This window comes from Nematolebias whitei, chromosome 21, assembly GCF_014905685.2.
Source record: "Nematolebias whitei isolate Nwh7 chromosome 21, NemWhi1, whole genome shotgun sequence".
Classification (NCBI taxonomy): domain Eukaryota; kingdom Metazoa; phylum Chordata; class Actinopteri; order Cyprinodontiformes; family Rivulidae; genus Nematolebias; species Nematolebias whitei.
This window is the reverse complement of record NC_056518.1, coordinates 10,278,469-10,302,628: the sequence shown is the minus strand read 5'-3', so window position 1 is coordinate 10,302,628 and position 24,160 is coordinate 10,278,469. Positions and strand designations below refer to the sequence as shown.

The following is a 24,160-nucleotide window of genomic DNA, read 5'->3' as shown; positions in this document are numbered from 1 at the left end:
ATTCTTCTCCCAAACAGCTTACTCCAAAATGGAACAAACCAGTTACGTTGGTGCTAAGATGGTGTCTTTGGCACGCCCCCTCCTGTGGTGCCGGCCCTCTTCCTCGTCGACAGTCATGTCAAACTGGTTCAAACCCAAAAAAATCCATGCTCAATAATCCAGGTATACAATCCAACAATTTTCTAAGCACCAACTTTTTGGTTTTGAACCAGTTTGACATGACTGTTGACGAGGAAGAGGGCCGGCACAAGAGGAGGGGGCGTGCCAAAGACACCATCTTAGCACCAACATAACTGGTTTGTTCCACTTTGGAGTAAGCTGTTTGGGGGAAGAATCAATTTTGTGTTGGGCGTTTCCTTGACTGATGAAGCCTTCTGGATGGAAGGTGAAACGTTTGAGCAAAAAAAGAAACTGTCCAGATGACTTGACTGAAAATTGTTGGGATTGTATACCTGGATTATTGAGCATGGACTATTTTGGTTTTCGCTCAATGCTTCTTATAAACTGGTGCTCCTTATAGTCCAAAAAATACGGTATTTACAGCTTAAAAAAAAAGAAAAAAAGAAACAAACATGCTATAGGTTGATTTAGTATTTTATAAAATCACAAGTATTGTGAGGCCCAAAGTTTTTTGTCTTTACTTTATGGAAATAAAATAACAATAACTTCAGTAACTTTGTGTTTTATTCATTTTATTGACTTCAAAACAAACTTGTACAACCTGCTAAACAGCTTTTAGTAACATCCTGTTTCTTGTCATCAAGATTATTAATTAAGCTAATTAACATAAACTGATAATAAAGAATGCAACAACAAAAATAAGGATGGAGAATAGAAAACGTCTTCACTATAAAAGAGCAGCAGAGACTGAAGCGCACACCAACCAGAATGACTGCAACCTTGGGTGAGCAGAACAGTAAAGGACACATTTTATTCTGGTAAGTAATGAAAACTTCGTCCTGATTTATGAGAAAGGATCAATAAAATGTGGCGTACCCTGTTTTTTTACGGCAGCGCTGCATGTGTACACTGGGTGGTGGAATAGTCACAGAGAAGCTAAAACGGGGTCTTCCACCCACTCCCTCCTCTGCTGGTTTTCACACACTGTACCTCAACGGACTGGGAGGCGAGAGGGGAACATGGTGGTTATTTCTAAAAGCATCATATCACAACAAACACTTTAGATATTAGCAGTTTTACGAGGCTCTTTTTTTGTGCTGCTGAAGCGTGGCGTCAGATCAGCGTAATCAAAACCGTTACTCGTCGCTTTATTACAAAAAGGTTCAACCAGAGAAACGTTCCCAGTGAGAGAAAAGGTCGCCAGCAGCAGTTTCAGTGTGGGAGTGGAGTTAGAGGAGAAATCGATGCTCGGAGCGTGTTGTGTTCACCGCGTCTGAACACGTTCAATCTGTTACAAACCAGGACGTGCACTTTAATCGGAATACACTTGTGCACAAAAATCACCAAGTGCACGGCGCATGCTGTAATCTGTTGAAAGTGGGAGTTGTTTTTAATCTGTGAATTCAGCTCTGCACTAAACTATATTATCAAAATGAGACAAACATGAAATATCTTCTTTTTTTTTTTTTGAGAAGTCAAAATAAAGTTGAATTTTTGTTTATTACAGAGACAAGAAAATAAAAAGGTTTTCTGTAACTTGGTCACATTGCCCCCACGACACAGAAGGCTTTTCTTTACACAACACTTCAGAAAACCTTCGATAGCACTGGAAGGAAAACCACCAAAATGATTGTTAGAAAATAAATCTGAACACAGGCAAATTAAAAAGTCAAAATAAATAAACAGATTGACACGTCGAGCTTATGTACACATACACATTAAGAAAGGTGTTTCTGATTAGCCTCGTCTCTTCAGGGGGCGTTACAGGGGCTGCCATGACGGCAAACCAGGAATGAACAAAATGGGGGGGCGGGGTGCTGCAGCTGCCAGTTCACCTCTTTTTGGGGGCTTGGGTGGTGCGGGGTGGGGTGACAGGCCGACCAGAGTTGACACCACCATACTGGTACTTGGCCTTTTTCTCCGAGGGCTTCAGGATCTTAAAGACAACAAGTACGACACGTGAGCGAGCGTTTCTATGGCGACGAGTCCGTCCAGAAAAACAACGTTTAGTTTGTTTAAAATCACCTGGAAGGAGCACATGAGGGATTCATCGACACTCATCATGCCGCCTGCATTATCAAACTCCCCGCAGTAGTTTGGAGCAGAGAAAAGCGTGACCAGTTGGCGTTTGGCAAAGAACTCGTATCCGTCCTCCACAACCTGTTTGAAGACATAAAACAGCTAAATAGTAGCTGAAAGTAGCTGAAAAGAAGTTTAAATTTGCACAAGGAAGCTGAAAGCAGCTGAACCAGAACAAAAAGAGAAAGGAGCAGCAAAAGGTTGTAAACAGATCTAAAGATTTGACGGATGTAAAATGAGCTCAATTCATTTTCTATGAGGAACAAAATGGCATAAAGGGCTAAATATTTAAAAAAGCTAAAGATGCACCAACGCCCAAATTCATAGCAGGATTGTCCTGAAAGAGCTGAATGTTTTGATTTATGATTTGTTGAACTAGTTAAAAAACTAGAGGACGAGAATCACGCTGAAGCTGGACCACAACAGTGTTGAGCTCCGCTCCTCGTTACCTGGTGGGCTCTGCAGATCAGGTCCAGGTCATGCCGGTTTAGGAACTTGCTGACCACATCCGCCCCAAACGTGAAGGAGACCCCACGGTCGTTCTCCCCCCAGCCTTGCACATCCTTATCAGGATCTGACCACAGCAGGTCGCACAGCAGACCTGATGGGACACACGGGGGGAGTATTGAAAAGGCATCATTACCAGATGATGGTGAGAAAACACAGAACTGCTGATATAAAAGTTTTCAGATCAGGAAGAGAAATGCTGTTTTTTTATTTTATTTAAACTAAACGTTTTTCAGGCAGAAATCCAGACAGGGTGAAGATACTCAGGACTGAGTACGAGTATTCTCTAAAAGTACCGTGTTTTCTGCCGTAAACCTCGCACCGCCCTATAAGTTGCATCACTCCAAATCTGTCTAATAAAGTGGAAACATTTATAAATACGTCGCATCTATTATACATCACCGCTGACGCGTCGTATTTGTTACACGTCACCGCTGGCAGCACGGAAATGTGGGCCGGTGTTGTGTCAAAAATCGATTGGCTGCCAAACGGTGGCCGCAGGAACGTGCACGGGAGGAGGTTAACAAGAATTTAACAAGAGAAACACTTAATTATTTGTTTGCTTGACATTATAGTAAAGGTGTGTCTCAGTTAGGGATGCATGATATTATCGGCATGGTATCGGTATCGGCCGATATTAGCGTTAAATTTCAATATCAGACGACGGCTATTCCATTAAAATACCTCGCCGATATAAAAGACGCTGTTTTTTCCTGCAGCAGCAGCACAACGTGATGACGTCACGTGCGCCTTCCCAAGCTCACGGCGGAGAGTAATATTCAAAATGTCGGCGGCGTGGAAGTTTTATTTTTCATTAGTGAGGATGTCGGATTCCAAAGATTTTTGGACTACGTTGAGCCTCGCTACATCGTCCCCAGTCGGAGATATTTTTCCGACGTAGCCGTACCCGATATACAAGCCGTCACTTCCGACATCACGGAGAAGCTAATAGCCAAAAGCACTTGGTGAGTTTTACCACAGACATTTAGACGTCGTGTTAGCCCCGTTAGCATGATTGGTCTTACGGCACAATGGATAGACAAAAACTTTGATCTTAAAAAGTCTGTCCTTCATGCACAGGAGTGCAGAGGATCCCACACTGCAGCTATAGGAACCTGGAACAAGCCTCCACAAGTGAAACTGCATCGCAGGTGACTGATGCTAATAAATAACATTTAACACTTTTCATTTAATATAAGTCAAAGTGCTATGAATATGGCTGTTAGTGAATATAGGTCACCAGCTCTTACAGCTGTTGCACAATAGTTGTAGTAAATAAGTCTAAATAAGATGCTATGTTCTGACAAAGGAAAGTACATAAAATATTGGTATCGGCATCGATTATCAGCCAAATAAGTTTTAACTTATCAGCATATCGGATATCGGCCAAAAATCCAATATCGCGAATCTCTAATCTCAGTTGAACTTTTACTTAATAAATGCACTTCAATGGTCAAATCAGCTTCATTTCACTGGGGTGGAAAAGCGAATTGAAGCTGATTTGACGGTTGCTCCAGGCAGATGATGGTGGCAGAGTATGGCAAGCCGAATGCGTCATTAATAGCCACTTTTACCTATTACATGACACAACAGCATGCCATACAGGTAGAGTGCCATCTACTGACTGAAAATGGTAGTGTTCCATATTTTCAGTCAGAATGAATGAAAACGGTCATATCTCAGCCAAAAACTGGTTCATAAATATGGAAAAATCCATAAATAAGTTGCTTTGGCGTATAAGTCACAGGGCACGCAAATTATGCAAAAAGATTGCGACTTGTAGGGTGAAAAATATGGTACACCCAGACTCAAGCTGTACCTGTATCTGGGACGTCTGTTGGCCTCATGATCCTGCGGATCTGCTCCATGGACTGTAAGTCAGGAGAAAGCCCTGAGCAGAACACACAGACATTACATTTGGTTATAGAGATTACATTTACACACATTTTAAACCACAGGAAGAACACTTTATAATTTAGATTTCTAGATTCGTGAACAGGTTTAGCCCCTCACCTCCATGGCAGCAGAAGATCTTCTCATCAATAATTGCAGCAATGGGGAGGCAGTTGAAGCAGTCTGTGAATGTCTTCCATAATTTAATGTTGAACCTCCGCTTGCCTGTAAACACACAAACACAGTTTATGAAGCGAACACCGTACACTTCAGAGCAGTCGTGTAAACATACACACTCTCTGAGCGAACGTACACTCATCATAAAAGCCATAAATGCGGTTGATTGAGGCACACTCGTGGTTGCCTCTGAGCAGGAAAAAGTTCTCCGGGTACTTGATCTTGTAGGCCAGCAGAAGGCAGATGGTTTCCAGAGACTGCTTCCCTCTGTCCACGTAATCACCCAGGAACAGGTAGTTTGCCTCTGGAGGGAAGCCGCCATACTCGAACAGCCTCAGAAGATCGGTGTACTGCCCGTGGATATCACCTGAGAAAGAACATGAGATCCATGAAATGTTGAGAGCAAATACATTGTATATAAGTAAGATCTCAGAAAGTGAACGACTGCGGAGTCAAAACCAGTTAATCCAGGTTAAACTCAAAAACAAAACACACAAACTCGCTTTAATTTTAGCATCTCTCTCAGGATTTAGGGTCAACCTCTTCTATCTCTGACATGAGAAAAGCAGATGAGCTGGAGTTGCACCCGTCCTCTGCAGGGGGGAGTCGTTTCATCGCCCGGTCAAGACCTGCTTCTTTTTATATCTTCCTGCTCCAACTGAAGAGTTGCTCTAATTTCAGCTAAATGCTCCAGACACAGAAGACTAAAAGGAGCCATACCACAGGACAGTAAGAACCATCTTTACTGTGGCCAAAAACAAAGCACATTTATATACGAGACAGTACAAGATACTGACAAATACAAATGAAAATAACTTCCAGTCTTTATTTATTATGAAGCTGTCGGGTCCAGAGTTTAAAATGACCAACAAACATGTTTAATGTTAAGCTCACAGGGCTGGTAGACAACATGTCTTTCTATTTTACAATGCCCAGCAGCAGTATGTGCACCAAACCAAACCACAGCTGGCACCAAAACATGTGCAACTGAAGGCCAAACCTATTTTAATTTGCATCCAAGGACACAAAAGCAAACCTCTGTTTTGGAAATAGATGATTTAATGAACAGTTCTGGGTGTCTGAGATCCACTGCAGTCTTCCACTGAGAGTTGTCAAATGCCGTAGAAAACTGATTTTTTATTTTTTTATTTTAAAGCCTGGACATACACGCCTTTTCCATCAGAAGTAACTTCATAGAAAGCTGCTAGTAGAGAATCCCCCATGTTCAAAAATAAACACTTCTTTAAGCACATACCGTACAAGGAAATCAGGCTGCATCACAAATTCACTCTGTTTTTAAAATCTTCTTTTTACAAGATGAGTACTGTTAGAAAATGATTGGGCTGATCTGCACCAAGCCCTAACATGTCCACGATCTATTTATGTCAAATATGTATGTTTTCATTCAACCTTTATTTAAACAGGTTAATCCAATTGAGTCTCGAGGACTCATTTACAAGAGAGACCTGATTTGAACAAAGAGTGATGACAACAGTGGACAACAAGAGACAATCATAAAAGAGGCATACAGATGTTTTTCTTTTTTAATTAAAATAAGATGCCAAAAAAAAGTAGCGAAAACAGCTGGATTATAAGGCGATGTAGAAAACTAAAAACAGGAACATGTGTTGAGTTGGTTTTTGCCATGAACTTAGCAGAAGCCACTTAGAGAGGTCAAGGTCGAGAGCTTCAGATCTTTTTGTAAGATATTCCAGGAAACGGGAGCGGAGGAGGAGAAGGTCCTTTTGCCTATTTCAGTCCTCATTGAGGGAACACTGCAGGTAATAATGTCCTGAGAGCGCACGCTGTAGCTGCACTCACACAGAGACATGTAGGAGGAGATGTATGAAGGCAACAGACCAAGAAGTGATTTAAAGATGAAAATGTACCAGTGAGAGAGTCTGCGTGAAGTTAATGATGTCCAGTTAATACAGGGTGCAGTGATGGGTACGGTAGTTCAAATTCAAAAATACTTTATTAATCCCAAAGGGAAATAATTTGTTGTTGTAACTCGTTATCCTCATTTCATTAAGAGATGTTATAGATACTGATGGCTGTAGACAGGAAGGATCTCTTGTAAAGGTCCATCCCACAGTGGATCCTAAGAAACTGGCTGCAGATGCCGCCCAGACTCGGCTGACCTCTCGGTTCCCCTCGGGCTGTAGGACCGCCCAAATGCCGGGCAGAACTCCTCCCAGAGCGATGACCACTCCTCCCAGCAGTCTGCTGAGCTCCTCGTCGCTGCGGACAGACAACTGTAGGTGCCAAGGGACGATCCTGTCCTTCCGCTGTCATGAGCCGTGTTTCCTGCTAGTTCCAGGATCTCAGTGATCAAGCACTCGAGCACAGCTGGCAGGTAGATGAGAATGCATCCACAGAACATCCTTCTCAACTAATTTGAGATTTGGGGCTGTAGTTGAGATATTATTTGAGCTTTTGAGATGTTAATCAGCTGCTGTTGGTTGTAGAAAACTGCCTTGTTGCCATGGTTACGCATCATAACAAATGTCCAAAACTAAAAAAGTTTAAGTAAAAATCATTCCAGCTGCACAGCATCTGATACCAGAGGAAACAATCATCCAAAAAAAATATGATTTACATCCAGAAAAAGAGGAATTAAAGTTTCCAAAAGCAAAATCTCAGAATGAAAGTAACTGAGCTGCTCCAACATGCAGCCACCTTGAGCGGCGCAATTTTAGAACAATAGTAATAATAGTTACAGCCAGTTATGAATCTTAGTGCACCATGATAGACAGCATCCAACATCTGCAGGTGCTTGTAGGATCATTCATGTAAATGATGTCACTGCAGTTAATGGAGGGAAGAAAAAAACCTGTTATAGTTATAATGCCAGTTACAAGGCATTTCCTAGCATTCAGAGTTAGACAGCATCTATTTCTGAAAAAAATAAATAAAAAAAATAACTTTCTGTTTCTTTCCTAGGTTTTCCACGTGAAGCATGCTGGGATCAACTACCCGTTTGTAAAAAACATCCCTTTGGTTTTTGTCGGCATTTAGGACAAATTTGAGATGCAACAAATCAGACTGGATGATGTCAAAGGTGGATTGCAAAAGCTGGAAATCCTTATCAACTGTTTTAGCTTGACAATAAACAACTGTGTCATCAGCATGGAAATGTAAGGATGCATCAGGGATGCTCTGACCTACATTACCTTCGCAGATTGTAAAGAGGGTAGGTCCTAAGACTGAGCCTTATGGTACACCATTTTTGACTGTTAAATAACTTGAGGAAGTACCATTTTCATGTCCATTAATGTACCATCTAATGAGAGGTATATAAATGGACAGGGCTGAGTCAGTGTTCTGAGAACCATCATCAAAGAAAAAAGATGGAGGCTCAATGGATGGAGAATTATTGGACGCTCTGTGTAGTTGCTAGATAACCACATAACAAGTCAAGACTAAGAATTCCTGTTCTTAGTGGTGGTTATAGTCATTTTTTGTTTTAAACGAATAAATAAATATTCTGATTAGGGCTGGATAATAATTTGATATTGGTATATATCACGATAAACTTTTATTCAATAACAGTGATATGCGTTTTAAGCACATTTTCTATATTTCAATTTACATTATGCTATGTTTACAGTGTTTCACTGACACATTTCTTTTTCTGTTCGAGTTCACCGGCAGCTGTTTCAAACCTAACAGAACGAGCCGTGATACAACTACATAAGTGTGTGGTGACGTACACCACAGCTAGAAGGAGTCAGCGGTAGCAAGCTAGGCTAGGCTAGGCTTCAACGCGCGGTGTTTTCTCTTCTAAATGAGTTCCCACGACCGTCAGAATGTGACTGAACAAGCTTTCACAAGCAAAGAGAAAGCAGATGACATAACTGATAAGAGAGGAAGGACAAATTCGGCGTCCTACAACATATAACCCATGCAGCAAACGCAGACGTGTTGCTACATGGCTTAAGTTATGTTGTTGTTTAAAGTTACAACTATTCATATTGACAAAGTTGAGAGTTTTATATTTGACCGTGATTTCAAAATTCTTTGAAGGCTAAATACAAATAAAAGGTGAAGATGAATTATTGATACACTTTGTACAGTTTTTCTGAGGCTTTTATATTGTTTATATCAATATCGGAATTATATCGTTATCAACCGAAATTAAAAAATATATCGTGACAGAAGTTTTGGCCATATCGTCCAGCCATAATTCTGATGTTTTAAATATTCTGTTTTGACAGCAAAAAGTGTAAAAGCGTTTTTTTTTAATGAATGTATTATTAAACATTAACATTAAGACATCACTTTAGACAAAAACATATTAAATATCTCTACAATTTCTGAAGCTCGTCTCTGATTCAGTCACAACTCATGTCCATAAAGTTTGTGTTTACCATTTGAAAACTTGCACGCACGTATAAAATGAGCTTGTATCACATCTTTAGGAAACATTTGTTGGCAGCTCAGACTCTGGCACGTTTGTGAATCAATAACTAAAAGATGTTTTCTACTAAAATGCCTTGTTTGCAAATTGTGTGATACATCTTTGTTGAAAATTCCACAGGAACTCCCTAACGAGCGTTTCTCATAAAATAACAAACCAACAATAAATGTAAACAAAATCAAGGATTTATTTTAAATATTTTATTACATTTCCTGTGACCAACAAAAAGGTACAACTGGGAAATATAAGAAGAGTTTAATATAAAACCTTGAAATGGCCAAACACAAATCATTCCTTGATGGTACTGAATGCAGCATCTTTTTCAGTGAAAAACATTGTGGTCTCCCTCTCCACCCGTTGGACCTCAGTGCTGCATTTGATACAGTTGATCACAATATTTTACTACAGAGGCTTGAATATGATATTGGAATTACAGGAACGGCTCTAAAATGGTTTAAGTAATATTTATCTGATAGATTACAGTTTGTAAATGTAAATAATGAATCTTCATACACCAAAGTTAGTCATGGAGTTTCTCAGGGCTCAGTGCTTGGACCAATACTCTTTACTTTCTATAAGCTTCCATTAGGTAAAGTTATTAAACATCATGGGATAAATTTCCATTGTTATGCTGATGATACACAGTTATATTTGTCCATTAAACCCAATGAATCCAATCAGCTACTTAGACAACAAGCATGTCTTAAAGACATAAAAACCTGGATGACACTACATTTTCTGCTTTTGAACACAGACAAGACTGAGGTTTTGGTTTTTAGACCTGAGCACCTGAGGAATGAATTTCTTAGTCTTTCACTTCCTCTGGATAGCATTAATCTGTCCTCCAGTTCTAATGTTAAAAATCTTGGTGTTGTTTTTGATCAGGACATGTCTTTTAGCCCCCATATTAAAAATGTTAACGGACCGCTTTCCTCCACCTGCGTAATATCACCAAGATTAGAAACATCTTGTCCAAAAATGAAGCATAAAAACTGGTTCATGCATTTGTCACGTTTAGACTGGACTATTTTTCATTCATTCTTTATTCAGACAGGTAAATCCCATTGAGCCTCGAGGACTCATTTACAAGAGAGACCTGATTTCAACAAAGAATGATGACAACAATGGACAACAGCGACAACAATAAACAGTTATAAAAAGTCATACTCCAGTTTTTTTTTTTTTTTAAACAAATAGGATGGCTAAAAAAAGGTAACAAAAAACAGCTAGATTCAAAGGCGAATGTAGAAAACTAAAAAACAGGAACTAGACTGGATTAGACTGGACCACTGCAATGGTTTATTATCTGGATGTCCAAATACTTCTTTAAAAAGTCTTGCTAGAGTCTTAACTGGAGTTAGTGGGAGAGATCATATCTCTCCAGTTTTAGTTTCTCTCCATTGGCTCCCTGTCAAATCCAGAAATGAATTCAAAATCTTACTTCTAACCTACAAAACAAAACTCTTAACAACCTGGCTCCATCTTATACTCGAGATCTTATTGTTCCTTATTTTCCTAACAGAGCACTTCCCTCTCAGACTGCAGGTTTACTTGTGGTTCCTAGCGTTTACAAAAACAGAATGGGAGGCAGATCTTCCAGTTATCAGGCTCCTCTCTTGAGGAACCAACTTCCAATCTCTGTACATGAGGCTGACACATTGTCCAGTTTTAAGACTGGGATTAAGACTTAACTTTTTGATAAATCCTATAGTTAGGGTTGGCTTGGGTTTCCTGAGATATCCCTTAGTTATGCTGCTATAGGCTTAGACTGCTGGAGGACAAACTGACCACATTTCTTCACTTTGTCTTTACTTACTCTGCTCTAACTGTTTTGTATTGGTAATTATTTTTTCTATCCTAATGTGTTTTTGTATTTCAGGTACACCTGGACCTACATCTGGACCTTTCATTCTGTGTCCGTCTGTCTCTCCTTCCTGTCCTCTCAAACCAGCCGGTCAAAGCAGATGGCCGCTTGTCCTGAGCCTGGTTCTGCTGGAGGTTTCTTCCTTTTGAAAGGGAGTTTTTCTTTCCACTGTTGCCACTGTGCTTGCTCAGGATGGGAGACTGTAATGAAGTGAAGATTCAACTTGTCTGCTGGATTCCTTAGATGGAGAACTTTACTAATTTACTTTTCTATGTATGTGAATGTTCCTGTTCAGTGCCCTGAGACAACTCTGTTGTGAATTGGTGCTTTATAAATAAACTGAACTGAAATCTTTTCTCACCAATTCTCTGAAAGTGCAGCGTCTCAATCCAAAAATATAAGATGGGTAAACTTGCACTTGAGAGAAAGTCTTTTAACTGTGTGGGAACACAGAAAAGAATTGGAGCCTTTGTAAATAATTAATAATTCACTGGTTGGATCTTAAATTGTGGTGCTCAGAAAATCTGTGTTAGCAAGTTAAAGGTACCTGAGTAAAACTGAAAATAAGCTAATAAAGTCATTTTAGTTTTCTATCTGCTATACCTCATGCAGATCTACATTTAGGTAGGCAGAGAGAAAAATATTTACTACTGTAACATCCAACATGGAGGACATCACTCCTTCAACATTCAGTGGACAAAAATATATACAAATGTAGTTCTTTCTGCTACTCCCTTCTTCAGGAGTCGCCACCGCAAACCAAATACACGAGAAAAACTTGGCAATTGTTTTATGTCAGATGTCCTTCCTGATGCAACCTGGACTCAAACCTGCAACCTCACGACTATGAGACAGCAGCACTGACCACTGAGCTACAGCTGCAAAACAAAAAACAAAACAAATCTGAATAATTTAAGATAGAGAACTTTACTAATTTACTTTTCTATGTACGTGAATGTTTCTGTAAAGTGCCCTGAGACAACTTTGTTTTGATTTGGCGCTATATAAACTGAACTGAATTTAAAACAATGTTTCATTTGTTGCTAAAAGTACAGGCCACATTAGCTGAAGTTGATGTACTCCTAATCAAAAACAATTTCAAACATACACCCACATAAGAGATAAAGAACTGGTGTCTTCAGGAATGGCACAGATATTATTTTGTCCCTAGTTGCTTGCAGTGCTACGCTAAGAGATTAAAAAGTCCTGGAAAGAAGACATATAGAAAAGCCAGAAAAAGGTAAATAGCAGTGATTTGCTTGAACAGCAGTTCAGGAACAAGCTCGGAATCCTCCTCTCTTGCCCACAGTCAAACAGACATACCACCCTCCTTTGACCCAAGGCTGTCCTGTCACACCTCAAATACTGTATCTACCACCCCAGTCATGGACCCTTCTTCTTCTACATATTGGTCTTCAACCAAATCAGAAGATACTGATACCTCCTTTGCCTCCCCCCTCTGCGTCTCTAGAAGTCAGGTGAGGAAGCAGCTGGAGAGAATGAACCGGAATAAGGCTGCAGGTCCAGATGGTGTCAGTCCCAGAGTCCTGTAGGTCTGTGCAGAGCAACTCTGTGGGGTTCTGCAGCACCTCTTCAACCTTAGCCTGACCCAGGAGAAGGTTCCAGTGTTGTGGAAAAATCCTGCCTTGGTCCAGTATCAAAGAAACCTCACCCATCAGTCCTCAATGACTATAGACCTGTTGCCCTGACATCCCACATCATGAAGGTCCTAGAGAGACTTCTGCTGACCCACATGACTAGACAAACAAGCACATATCAGGACCCACTGCAGTTTGCTTATCAGCGTGGACTTGGAGTTGAAGATGCCATCATACACCTGCTTCAGCAAACTCACTGTCATCTAGAAAAGGCAGACAGCACCGTGAGAGTCATGTTCTTTGATTTCTCCAGTGCATTTAACACAATCCAGCCTGATCTGCTTTGTCAGAAACTCCAGAAGACTCAGGTGGAGGCCTCAACAATCGCCTGGATCAAAGACTACCTGACAAACAGACCACAGTTTCGGAGACTGAAGGGTTGAGTGTGTAACCAGGTGGTCAGTAGCTCAGGAGCACCACAGGGAACTGTACTCTCACCATTCCTTTTCACTCTGTACACATCAGATTTCCAGTACAAAACAGACTCCTGTCATCTGCAGAAATATTCTGATGACTCTGCAGTGGTCGGGTGTATCAGAGATAGACAAGAAGCTGAGTACAGGGAACTGGTTCTTGAGGAAGCTGAAGTCCTTCAATGTTTGCAGCAAGATGCTGCAGATCTTCTATAAGTTTGTTGTAAAGAGTGCTATCTCTTCTGCCATCATCTGCTGGGGGAGCAGCACCAGAGCAAGTGACTTAAAAAAAGATCAACAAGCTCATAAAGAAGGCTGGCTCAGTTCTGGGGACTCCTCTAGAACCTTTGGAGATGATTGTACAAAGAAGGATTCTTCATAAAATGAAGAACATTATTGACAACCCTCAGCATCCTCTTCATCAGACTGTCATACAACAACAGAGTGTCTTCAGTCAGAGGCTTCTTGAGATCCGCTACAAGAGATCCTTCCTGACCACAGTCTTCAGCATCTAGAACAATTCTTTAATGAAACCAGGATGATGAGTTACCACAACATATAATTTCCCTCTGGGATTAATAAAGTATTTTTGAATTGAATAGCAGTCATTTTTAATGGATGTTGTTAAGACAGATTACTGAGGTTTGTTTTCTTGTTTTCAACTAGCTAACAACTGTACAAATCAGTAAAAACACTGATGTATAAATGCATATATGTAGTTCTTTATAAAAACAGGGCAGTGGAGTTCTGAGATGGGATCCATTAAAGAAATGGATTACTGCTTGTGGCTGTGCAGACAAAGCTCTGTGGTCTGCACAGTTTGTCGTCGGTGCACTCAGCTCCTCAGTAGCTTTGTGCAGGAGATGCACATTTCAAATGTGCTTAACGTCACTTGACATTTATGAAAGCCATAAATAAAAATCCACTTGTACACTGCAACATTTCCCCGAAGTTTCTGAGATGGTGGCGTTGGTGCTGCTCTGATAACAGCAATAAACTAAACATTTGAATATTAACACAAATACCATAAATAGGTAAAGAGGTTTAAAACTGGAATTATTTTTTTACAAAGTGCTGTTTCTCACAGCAGCGTATTCTTCAGGGCTTCTACAAGATATTTTGCAGAGCCTCTTGGTATAAAACACAGATTTTTTTAAAGCATACATATGAATTATGGTATTACCCTAGGGCTGAGTACTGAATCAAGGTTCTTAAATGGCACCGACCGAACTGCACCAGTTGGTGTATGGATTGAAACGTCACTCTTTTTTTGATGTCAAGTTTCGGTATTGGCTGTAATGTGTCACGTGGTTTCAGCATGCAGGCAGGTAAAACGCAGACATATAGCAAACAGACTACGTGTTTACACCCAGAGCTGTATAGAGCTGCCGCACCTAATCTATGTATAATGTATGTTTATGGTGCTGGTGACGCCCACAGACGGGTTCACATGTGCAGCGCGTGTTGTCGAACGGCTCTGACAACACACGAGCAGAAAGTTGCTCCGTGTTTCTCTGCAAGAAGACAGACGGACAGCAGCCTCCCCAGCGTTAGTCAGTCTGTGTGTGTTAAACGGACTGAATCAACATTCCACGGCCCGACTCGTCTTCATCAAAGAACTCCTGAGGACGGCTCTGTGTCTGTGTTTCAGCTGGTGAGTTTAAGTTTGTTAACATTACTGCAGCTTAACACGTACATTGCAGTGAAATAACGCTAACTTTAAGATATTAGTGTGTAAAATTATTTGATCTACGTAGCTAGCTAAACTCAGAAGCTAACTAAAGATTGACAGTAACAGATGGAGCTCTTGTAAAAATGTGCTCATCCATCCAGTCAGCTACTTAAACAGTTCACCTAATGTTCACTGTTTATGTTCATGTTCTCCTCACAGGAGGTTCTGACCCTGATGTGAGGACAGAGACAAAAGAAAAGCGAGGTGGGGGCCACAGGACAGTCACAGACTTTGCTGTTAAAAGTTTGCTGTCTTTTCTACAGTGAAGGCTGCATGGTGGAGGTAAGTAAAGTGTAAAGGATTTTGTTGACCAGTTAAACTTTTATCTCTCAGCCTAGATAATGTTTTTTTAGCAATAATAACACAACCATGTTATTGTTGATGTTTTGTTCTCATGTCAATTAGGGAGATGATCAGAGCCCTAAACCCCAGAGAACCACAGAGAAGATTCAGGAAGAGACACAGAGGTGCAGAAGTCTGCATCAGCCCTAACCTCAGTGAATCCAGTGACCTGCTGGTGGAATGTGAGGGACAATATGTCAAACTGACAACCAGGTATCTGTGTGTGCAACAATCATCATCTACAGCCTCAGAGTGAACACTTTCTACTGCTGGAGACACCACCAGCCAGGAGCGGGCTTGTTTGTGTCCAGAGAAAGCAGAAATGTTGATGTTTCTGAAGAAAAACTGTGAAGTGAAAAGGTCCTCAGTGTGAAGCAGTGAGCATTAGACACTGAAGTGTCACTTGTTGTTTGCAACTGTTCTTTTGAACTGGAAATTATTTGTTTATTTTAATGTAAGAAAACTGCTTGGAATAGAAATACCTAAGTTAAAAAAATAAAACTCACGAGTTGTACTGTAATGTGTAACGTAATTTTATTCTTGTTAGAATTAATATTAATTACAAAATTGGTACCGAAAAAAGAACCGTCCAGGAACCGACACCAATTTTTTTAGAAAGGTACCCAGCCCTATATGACCCAGCACATTTCTTATTAGTTAGTTATATATGCGAAGGAAATGTTGAATGCATAGAGTTGTTTTCTACTGGATTTGCAATGAAAAAAACAATAGTTAAATAAATATTAGGGACCATCACAGAAGAGGTAATAACTAAATAGCTTTACATTATTTAATGTTTACAACTTAGAGCTAAATCTTCTGTTTTTAAATGAGGTCAAAGACATTTTTAAACAGTAAAAGCTAAGAAAACACTGTCTGTAAACATATGATGTAATTATATGGATTAAAGCAGAAAAAAATATTTTGACTCAAATATTTTCTGCACCTATATCCCCCCCCCCCCCCCCACACACACACACACACACATACACACACACTAAAAAATACTACAATATCCTGCATGGTCTTTATCAGTTTGTCCTGCTACCAAATGCAGATGCCAAAAAGGAGAGTGAAAATGATGTAACACTTCAACTTGGATTATATTTAATGTCAAATTTATTCATGATATTTACTCTAACACAATGACAACACTTGAACAGTGCAAATTTGTAAATTTTCAAAAATCTAAAATCAATGGCGTGCGTGATGTCATAATGTGCTGCACTGCAAGCATCTGGGTTGTTGTACAAAAATGGCACATCTTATGAAATAAAAAAAATAAAAAATAATATGCAAACCGGATTCCAAAAAAGTTGGGACACTAAACAAATTGTGAATAAAAACTGAATGCAATGATGTGGAGGTGCCAACATCTAATGTTTTATTCAGAATAGAACACAAATCACAGATCAAAAGTTTAAACTGAGAGAATGTATCATTTTAAGGGGAAAATCTGTTGTTTCCAAATTTCATGGCGTCAACAAATCCCAAAAAAGTTGGGACAAGTCCATTTTTACCACTGTGTGGCATCACCCCTTCTTCTTACAACACTCAACAGACGTCTGGGGACAGAGGAGACCAGTTTCTCCAGTTTAGAAATAGGAATGCTCTCCCATTCATGTCTAATACAGGCCTCTAACTGTTCAATCGTCTTGGGCCTTCTTTGTCGCACCTTCCTCTTTATGATGCACCAAATGGTCTCTATAGGTGAAAGTTACCCTCACTTACCCTGGAGACAGTTCCCACCTGCCTGAAGACTGCCACCATCATCCCAGTCCCAAAAAGCTTTACAGTGACTGGTCTGAATGACTATCGGCCAGTGGCCTTCACCCCGATAGTCCTTCCAGCCTCAGGCTCAGGCCTGTCATGGCGGCTGTCTCCATGAGCCTCCATCTGCCTGCATGGATCCAACTCACGGACTCATTCAGTTCTGCGGGGAAACCTTGGATGTTCTCTGTCTGCCGGACCTGGTTCTAGAGGACAGTCTGGGGGGGGGACCATGTTGCTAAGATAACCTCACTGTCATCAGGACCACTCTGCCAATAGGACCATGCTGCTGGAGATTTATTTCTTTTTCACTGATGGCGCCTTGTTTTTGTATTTTTGTTGCATGCTTCAAATAAATTCCAGTTTATGTTAGTTTTGGGGTCAGCTCTGAGCCTGACTCTGCTCGCATTAAGCGTGTAAATTATATTCGAACAGAACCTATGAGAATCGTGCTGCTGCTGTTCGATGTATTGTGTTGCATTATTAGTGACTGGCATATATCTTAGATCTTTAAATGTACCACTGGACATTAGTTTAGTGTATATCTTAGTTTATACACTGCCTGGCCAAAAAAAAAAAGTCACCACCAAAAAAAAGGTCCCACACTAATATTTCATTGGACCACCTTTAACTTTGATTACATCATGCATTCACTGTGTCATTGTTTCCATAATCTTCTGCAATGTCACAGGATCCATTTCCATCCAGTGTTGCATTAATTTTTCACCAAGATCTTGCATTGATGATGGAAGATTGTGACCACTGTGCAAAGCCTTCTCCAACACATCCCAAGGATTCTCAATGGGGTTAAGATCTGGACTCTGTGGTGGCCAGTCCATGTGTGGAAATTATGATTCATGCTCTCAGAACCACTCTTTCACAGTTCGAGCCCGATGAATCCCGGCATTGTCATCTTGGAATATGTCCGTGCCATCAGGGAAGAAAAAAATCCATTGATAGTAGGAATGCACGATAAAAACGGTACACGGTAGAAACGACAGACGTTTAGCCTACGATAGAGATCTGTCTTCTACCGGCTAACCGCAGTAATGCTGTGTCTGATGTAAAATCAGAGCTGTCAGATTTAATCGTTACTTTTTTTTTGTTGAAAACTGTGCAAGTGGTGTTAAAGTCTTTTCTTCGAGAGCTAAGTAGCGAAGCTACAAGCTAACTACAGCCGGCTTGCCATAATGCTGCCGTATTCGGACAGATGCGCAAAATGCTGTGTTCCATCAAAAGTCTTTTTTTTTTTTTCCAGTGCATTTAACACAATCCAGCCTGATTTGCTTTGTCAGAAACTTCAGAAGACTCAGGTGGAGGCCTCAACAATCACCTGGATCATAGACTACCTGACAAACAGACCACAGTTTCGGAGACAAAAGTTTTTTGTTTTTTTTCCGTCGAAAGTTGAAATAAGCGTTTCAGCTTTAGAGAAACCTGCTCTCTGATGTGTGATAAGAACGCTGTGGTGTGTGATTTTACTGCGGGACCCTCTGGTCAAAGCCACAGACTCATTCTGTGTCAGCTCTCCATTAAAGCAGGAGTCGCCCACTAGAGGTTTGGAGGGTGAAGTGTTTCAGTGTAAAATGCTGCTCTGTTGCTGTTCATTTATTAAGTGAGAATAACTGTTAAGAGTTAACAACATATTCTTTAGTTTAAAACAGATGGCTAAAACTACATTTGATATCTTTTGCACTGTTTTGCACTACAAGAAAGAAGATTTATTTATTATTTAAAAACTCTCTGGACCTGGAATTTTCTTAATTCAAAATAGATGATGGCAAAAGGACACCCTATACTTTTTTTTCATTCCTGTTGCAAGTTTTATACCAAAAACATATTGCGATATATATCGTTATCGCCACTCTTTACAATATATATCGTGATATGAATTTTATGCCATATCGCACATTCCTAGCGTGTAGGCTGCAAATGTCTATATGATGACGGCATGCCAAACACTTTAACATTTAATAATAAGTTAGCTTTAAGGTTCAACAGTTTCAGGGAGGTCAGGGTGCGGTGCGGGGTGATGGTGAATCTGTTCTGGTATCTCCCTCGGCTGCAGTGAACTGGTCATGTGTGAACACATACGTTTAATACGCAGACGTTTACTAATTTATTCCATGTCATCACCTTCATGAAAGGGTGTGTGGTTCTGTTAGGGTAGTAGGATGTCCTCCTTGGAGTTTCTCTCTGCTGCTCACACCCAGGCTCACCATGAACCAGACAACACGACCCGCCCTGCTCTGACTGGGTCAAACTGTGACTTTGGTTTTCTTTATTGGTTGAAAGCAGCATCAGTTTAATCCCTGCATCATCATTAGATTGGATGGTTTTACCAGGGCCACAACAAAACACTTTTTCCCCGCTCATCATTTGCACAGGATGACAGAAATCACGCTCTGGCCACTTTTAAAATGAAGGAAATCCATTGTGGTGACAGAGAACGAACCCATCCTACAGTTGTGGTAGAAACACGGACATAAAAGAATAACACTGACCACAAATCTTGAGGGGTGCCTCCAGCTCCAGCAGGATGGGCTGGCTGAGGAAGATCTCCCTGGATTTGATGCAGAGGCCCCGGACCTCAGCCTCTGTCATCTGAACTATCTTCCCTGGACGACATCCTCGCACTAAAGTGAGAAAGAGAGATTAAAAGATCGTCAATGACTAATTTCAAGCAGCACAGCCCCTTGCACCCCTCACTTAATCACAATGAAGCCACTGGTTTGTTTTCACTTAAGGGAAAGTTCTAACAGAACCAGAAAACCATCTTCCAAGCAGATAAACTGTGGGTGCAATCATTCTGCATCTCATAACTGCGTAGTCTCAGTCATATTTCAAAACTCCACTGCTTTAGCTGTAGGAGGAGTTTGCTGTGTGGGTTTATAGTTGCAATGTTGGCTTAAAGTACATTTATGAAATTCTGCCACAGCTCAGATTCATCTTACAACTATGAAAAGAGACGAGAAACGCAAACCTTGGCTAAAGTCAGCAACCGAAATACAAGGAGATGTGAGATTATTCCTTAAAAGAACTTCTTTAACATTTTGTCTGCAGGGTAGAAAATAGTTGGTTTTTTTTAAAAGGCATTTGCTTATTTAAAAATGGTCATGTGTCTGTAGTTAGATATTAATTAAATAGATGTTAATTAAAGATGTAATGCAAAAAAAAAAGTTAAATTGAATCCAAAGTGCATTAATTTAGCTCTTTGAATTTAATCCTAATGTCACGTCAGTTAAATTCCCACTGAGTGAAAACTCTGTTTAGGCCTGAAAACAAGCTCATGAGCATACAAAGGAGGAATTATATAATAAGTGACCATTTTTGTAATGCCTTACTGCAGGACGCCCACTGAAAAGTCCAGTAAAGGGTTGCTGTTGAGCCTTGTGGAGCAAATACCAGTACATCTTTAGTCAGAGAGGAAATCTATTTAAACCCCTTTTTGTTTTTAGTGAAGGAGGAAAATGTCCAGGACGCCCAAACAAGAAGTTAAAAATGGATAAGTTGCTGCAAACTCAGAAAGGCTGAACTCTTTGTTGTGCATCTGTAACGGTACACCCACATGTTTCCACAGCTGATTTGAACACTGTTTATATGTAATTAATCCTGCAAATAAGATAGTGACAAGAAGAGAAACAGCAACATTTTAATCTGTACAGGCGATGAACCTGACAGCTCCAAACATGTGTTGCTCCAACATGCCCAGTTCATATTGTTTGTTCTTATTCTTCATCCTATTTAAGCCTAAACGCCGTGCAGAGCATGAAGCGTGACCCTGCAGAAGTTGAGCTCTTTACCAGACCTCACTGGTTCAGGGTGAGTTAAGCTGGGATATCTTAGCTGCTTAGCTCCAACACTGAACTTTTTATTGGTTGCACTCTGACACGCTACCGGCTGGCACTTTTAAATGAGCTTAGGTTCTGGGCAATGACAAGGATTTGTGACAACCACAAACTACAACATTGTTTGTGCAAGAGTGAAGCAACACTCAGCTCATTAAGTTTTAATTGCATTAAGTTCTGTGACTGACACGTGGGTTTACCAAAAGATTTAATATCAAACCTACAGTCTTCATCATGACTACTTTAGAAGAATGCCATACAACCAAGAACACATAATGCAGTCTCTGATAATATACTGCCAAAAAATATATAAGCAAATACAGCTAGAAATAAGAATCCTGGGATTAATTTGCCTCATTTCCAATAAATTTGAACAGTTGGATACAATTTTGGCTTTAAAGCAAATGGAAAAGATACTTTTCCAGCAAGAAGTTATTGATCAAATGTGCAAAACTACACTAAATGAGTGAAACATGTCTAATGACGTTTAAAAAATAATCAACAAATGAGATTTTATGTCTGAGACAGCCCAGAATATGGTCCCTTGCCCATCCTGTTGGATGGTCCTTCGGTATCCGTGTCACAGATACAGAAGGAAAGTAAGCCAAGGACAGGTTGTCTGTTACTGCTGTGACTCAAGAGTTGATCACAAGGGAACCCACAAATCTGCTTTCTGAGGAGCTGCTGGAACGCGATCCATCCTGGATGTTGGTCGCTTTTTAAGTAGTTTGTTCACGAGAGATCATTAAAAACTGCAGCCACACACAGATTTGGTTTGTATATGTATACATGTCTTTACAAAGAGATAATAAAACTGTCTAATCTTTTTTGTTTTGCTGCTTTGAAACGACTTTCATTATGTTGGACCAATGCAAACAGACAACTAAAGGGGATTTTAGAGCATGAGTGCTCTGAACCACAGCAACCTGCTAACAAGACACAAACACTGATTTCATCTTTGATCTGGATATAATGATTAATCAAATTCAATTGTAGCTTTACATTTGCAGCTGCTGGTTTATCAATCGAAACACTTATTTTTTTAAAACATTATTCAGATCAGTCACCAATCTAAGCCCAATAAAATTTATATAATTGAGCAGCTTTCAAAGATATAATAATATTCCTGCATTTTTAAGTGTTACAACAAATCAGTCCGACGCACGTAGGAAACGTCCCTGCCCCTCCCACTGAAAACCAGTCGTTTCACAAACAAATCAACCTTGAAGTTCATTAAGAAACTAAAATAGATGCAATGGTTGATTTATGAGTCAACCCGAGAACTGCGCATGCATGTAGCTGTTTATAAACACGGCTAGCGGCTAGCACGGTTAGCTACAGCACGTTAGCTTCCAGCTAACAACGTTCTGGAAGGCAACGCGTCCTAGATCATTTACAGCCGAGTCAAAGAGTCCAGACAACCGCCTCTGTTTAAGAGCGCAAACTAAAATGTAACTGCTTACCTTCCAGGAGCCGAGAAATGAGGCTATCCACGTTTAATTCACCCTCCGCCATCTTCACTCTGATGTTGCGCACGCTCCCTCTGTGGACACCAGGGGGCGCTGGCGGCGAGAAACGACTAAACCGGAAACACAGAGACCCTGCAAGACGCGCAATGTGGTTTCTTTTAACCCATATTCACTGCGCCCAGAGGTAATATGCAGTATGTGCGGATTAGAGAACGAGCTGACTGATATTAACAAGGCTCAATCATAAATGTTAGACAAAATTTCACTTGAGAATTTTTACAGAAGACACAGATAATGTATTTCTTTAAAGTCTCTATTCAAGGTTCAAGCAGACTTTATTGTCATCACATGTGGCACATGAGGGGGAACAAAACTGTGTACTCAAGGTTCCATTTACACACAAAAAGCAATATATATGTATAAAGTATAAATAAAAAATAAACAGTATATAAGGATCTAGGTACGCTAACAATAATAATATAATAAGGTATATTAAACAGCAGCCTGAACATGAGTCAGCTGTGAGCAGATGGGTATGAACACAGCAGCTTATGGGTAAAAAATCAGCAGCACAGATAAAGTGTCAAATGTCCAATTAAAGTGTCATTACAGTGATTATCCTGGTTAGGGATTTAACTTGAGGGTAGAAGCTGTTCCTCAGTCTAGTTGTTCTACACTTGATGCTCCTCAACCTCCTTCCTGAGGGGAGCAGGGCAAAGTATGTGTGTGCTGGGTGAGTGGGGTCCTTCATGATGCAGGTGGCCCTCTTCCTGCATCTGGAGGTGTAGATGTCTGTGATGGGGGGGAGACTGACTCCAACATCTGTGCAGCCTTCACCACTCTCTGCAAAGCTTTTCTTTCTGCAGCTGTGCAGCCTCCATGCCACACGTTGGTGCTGGAGCACAGGATGCTCTCCACTGCACACCTGTAGAAGGAGGTGAGGACTGAGCTCCTGAGTCCAGCTCATCTCAACCGTTTGAAAAGAAAAGGGTGTTGTCTGTGCCTATGCGCTGAACAACAGTTCTAAGTATCCAGCCATCTTGTAATCTTTTGTAGGTGCTCCAGCTGTGGATTACATTATTCTGCTGGGGGACTTCAATGCACATGGGTGTGGCGGCCAGAGGGACATGACTGGGAGGAACAGCCTCTCTGATCTGAACCCGTGTGGTGTTCTGTTGTTGGACTTCTGTGCTAGTCACGGTTCGTCCATACAGACCAACATAAAGTGCACATGGCACCAGCAACCAGATCCATGACGTTGTAGTCATGTCAGCTGAGGCAGTGGAAGCAGCACTTTTCCAAACATAGTCACGGTAGGGTGCTGCTGATCTCAAGCAGTAATGGAAGGAATACTTTTAAGACCTTCTCAATCCTACCAGCACATCTTCTGTGGAGGAAGCTGAGTGTGGGGTGTTTGGGGGTGGTACTCGTAAGGATCTGCAGCATCTGGTAAGGATGCCAACTTGACGTCTCTGTAGGGAGGTGTACCGGGCATGTCCACCTAGGAGGAGACCCAAGACAGGCTGGAGAAACTATAAAGTTACTAACCTGGTCTGAGAACGCCTCGGAATTCCCCCGGAAGAGCTACAAACAAATAACGGATGGATAAACCTTACAAATATAAGTATCAGTACTTTGTTTTATGATCATCATCATACCATGTTATAATATGGTGTGTGGACAAACACTTTTGGTCTGAAATGAGCACTCACAGATTTTCTAGCTTTATTATCACAAATTATTTATTAAAAATAGGTGAGAAATGGAACACAATAATATTATTTAACAAAAACAAACAAAACCAACTGGATAAAATAATATGAAAGTTCTAAATGCATATTTTCAACAGTACAGCATGTCATGTGCAT

The 24,160-nt window shown here is 40.6% G+C and overlaps 1 protein-coding gene across 1 annotated transcript; it reads right to left on the bottom strand.

The window, feature by feature from the left end:
* Nucleotides 1-675: 675 nt before the first annotated feature.
* Nucleotides 676-22,374, bottom strand: LOC119427307 (serine/threonine-protein phosphatase PP1-beta catalytic subunit). Its single transcript, XM_037694889.1, has 8 exons — nt 22,287-22,374; nt 19,480-19,611; nt 4,913-5,143; nt 4,720-4,824; nt 4,526-4,597; nt 2,649-2,800; nt 2,146-2,280; nt 676-2,056 (listed from the first exon to the last, which is right to left on the bottom strand). Exons 1-8 carry the CDS (start codon nt 22,336-22,338, stop codon nt 1,952-1,954), a joined length of 984 nt encoding a protein of 327 aa, XP_037550817.1. The 5' UTR covers nt 22,339-22,374; the 3' UTR covers nt 676-1,951.
* Between the last annotated feature and the right edge of the window lie 1,786 nt (nt 22,375-24,160).

What these genes read in the sequence shown, in the direction of transcription:
- LOC119427307 (XM_037694889.1), bottom strand. Translation starts at nt 22,338, where the DNA reads ATGGCGGAGGGTGAATTAAACGTGGATAGCCTCATTTCTCGGCTCCTG. An exon ending in AACAGACGTCCCAGATACAG is followed by an intron (nt 2,801 to 4,525) that starts GTACAGCTTGAG and finishes GTGTCCCATCAG; the next exon opens with GTCTGCTGTGCGACCTGCTG. An exon ending in CCCTCATGTGCTCCTTCCAG is followed by an intron (nt 2,057 to 2,145) that starts GTGATTTTAAAC and finishes GTTGTCTTTAAG; the next exon opens with ATCCTGAAGCCCTCGGAGAA.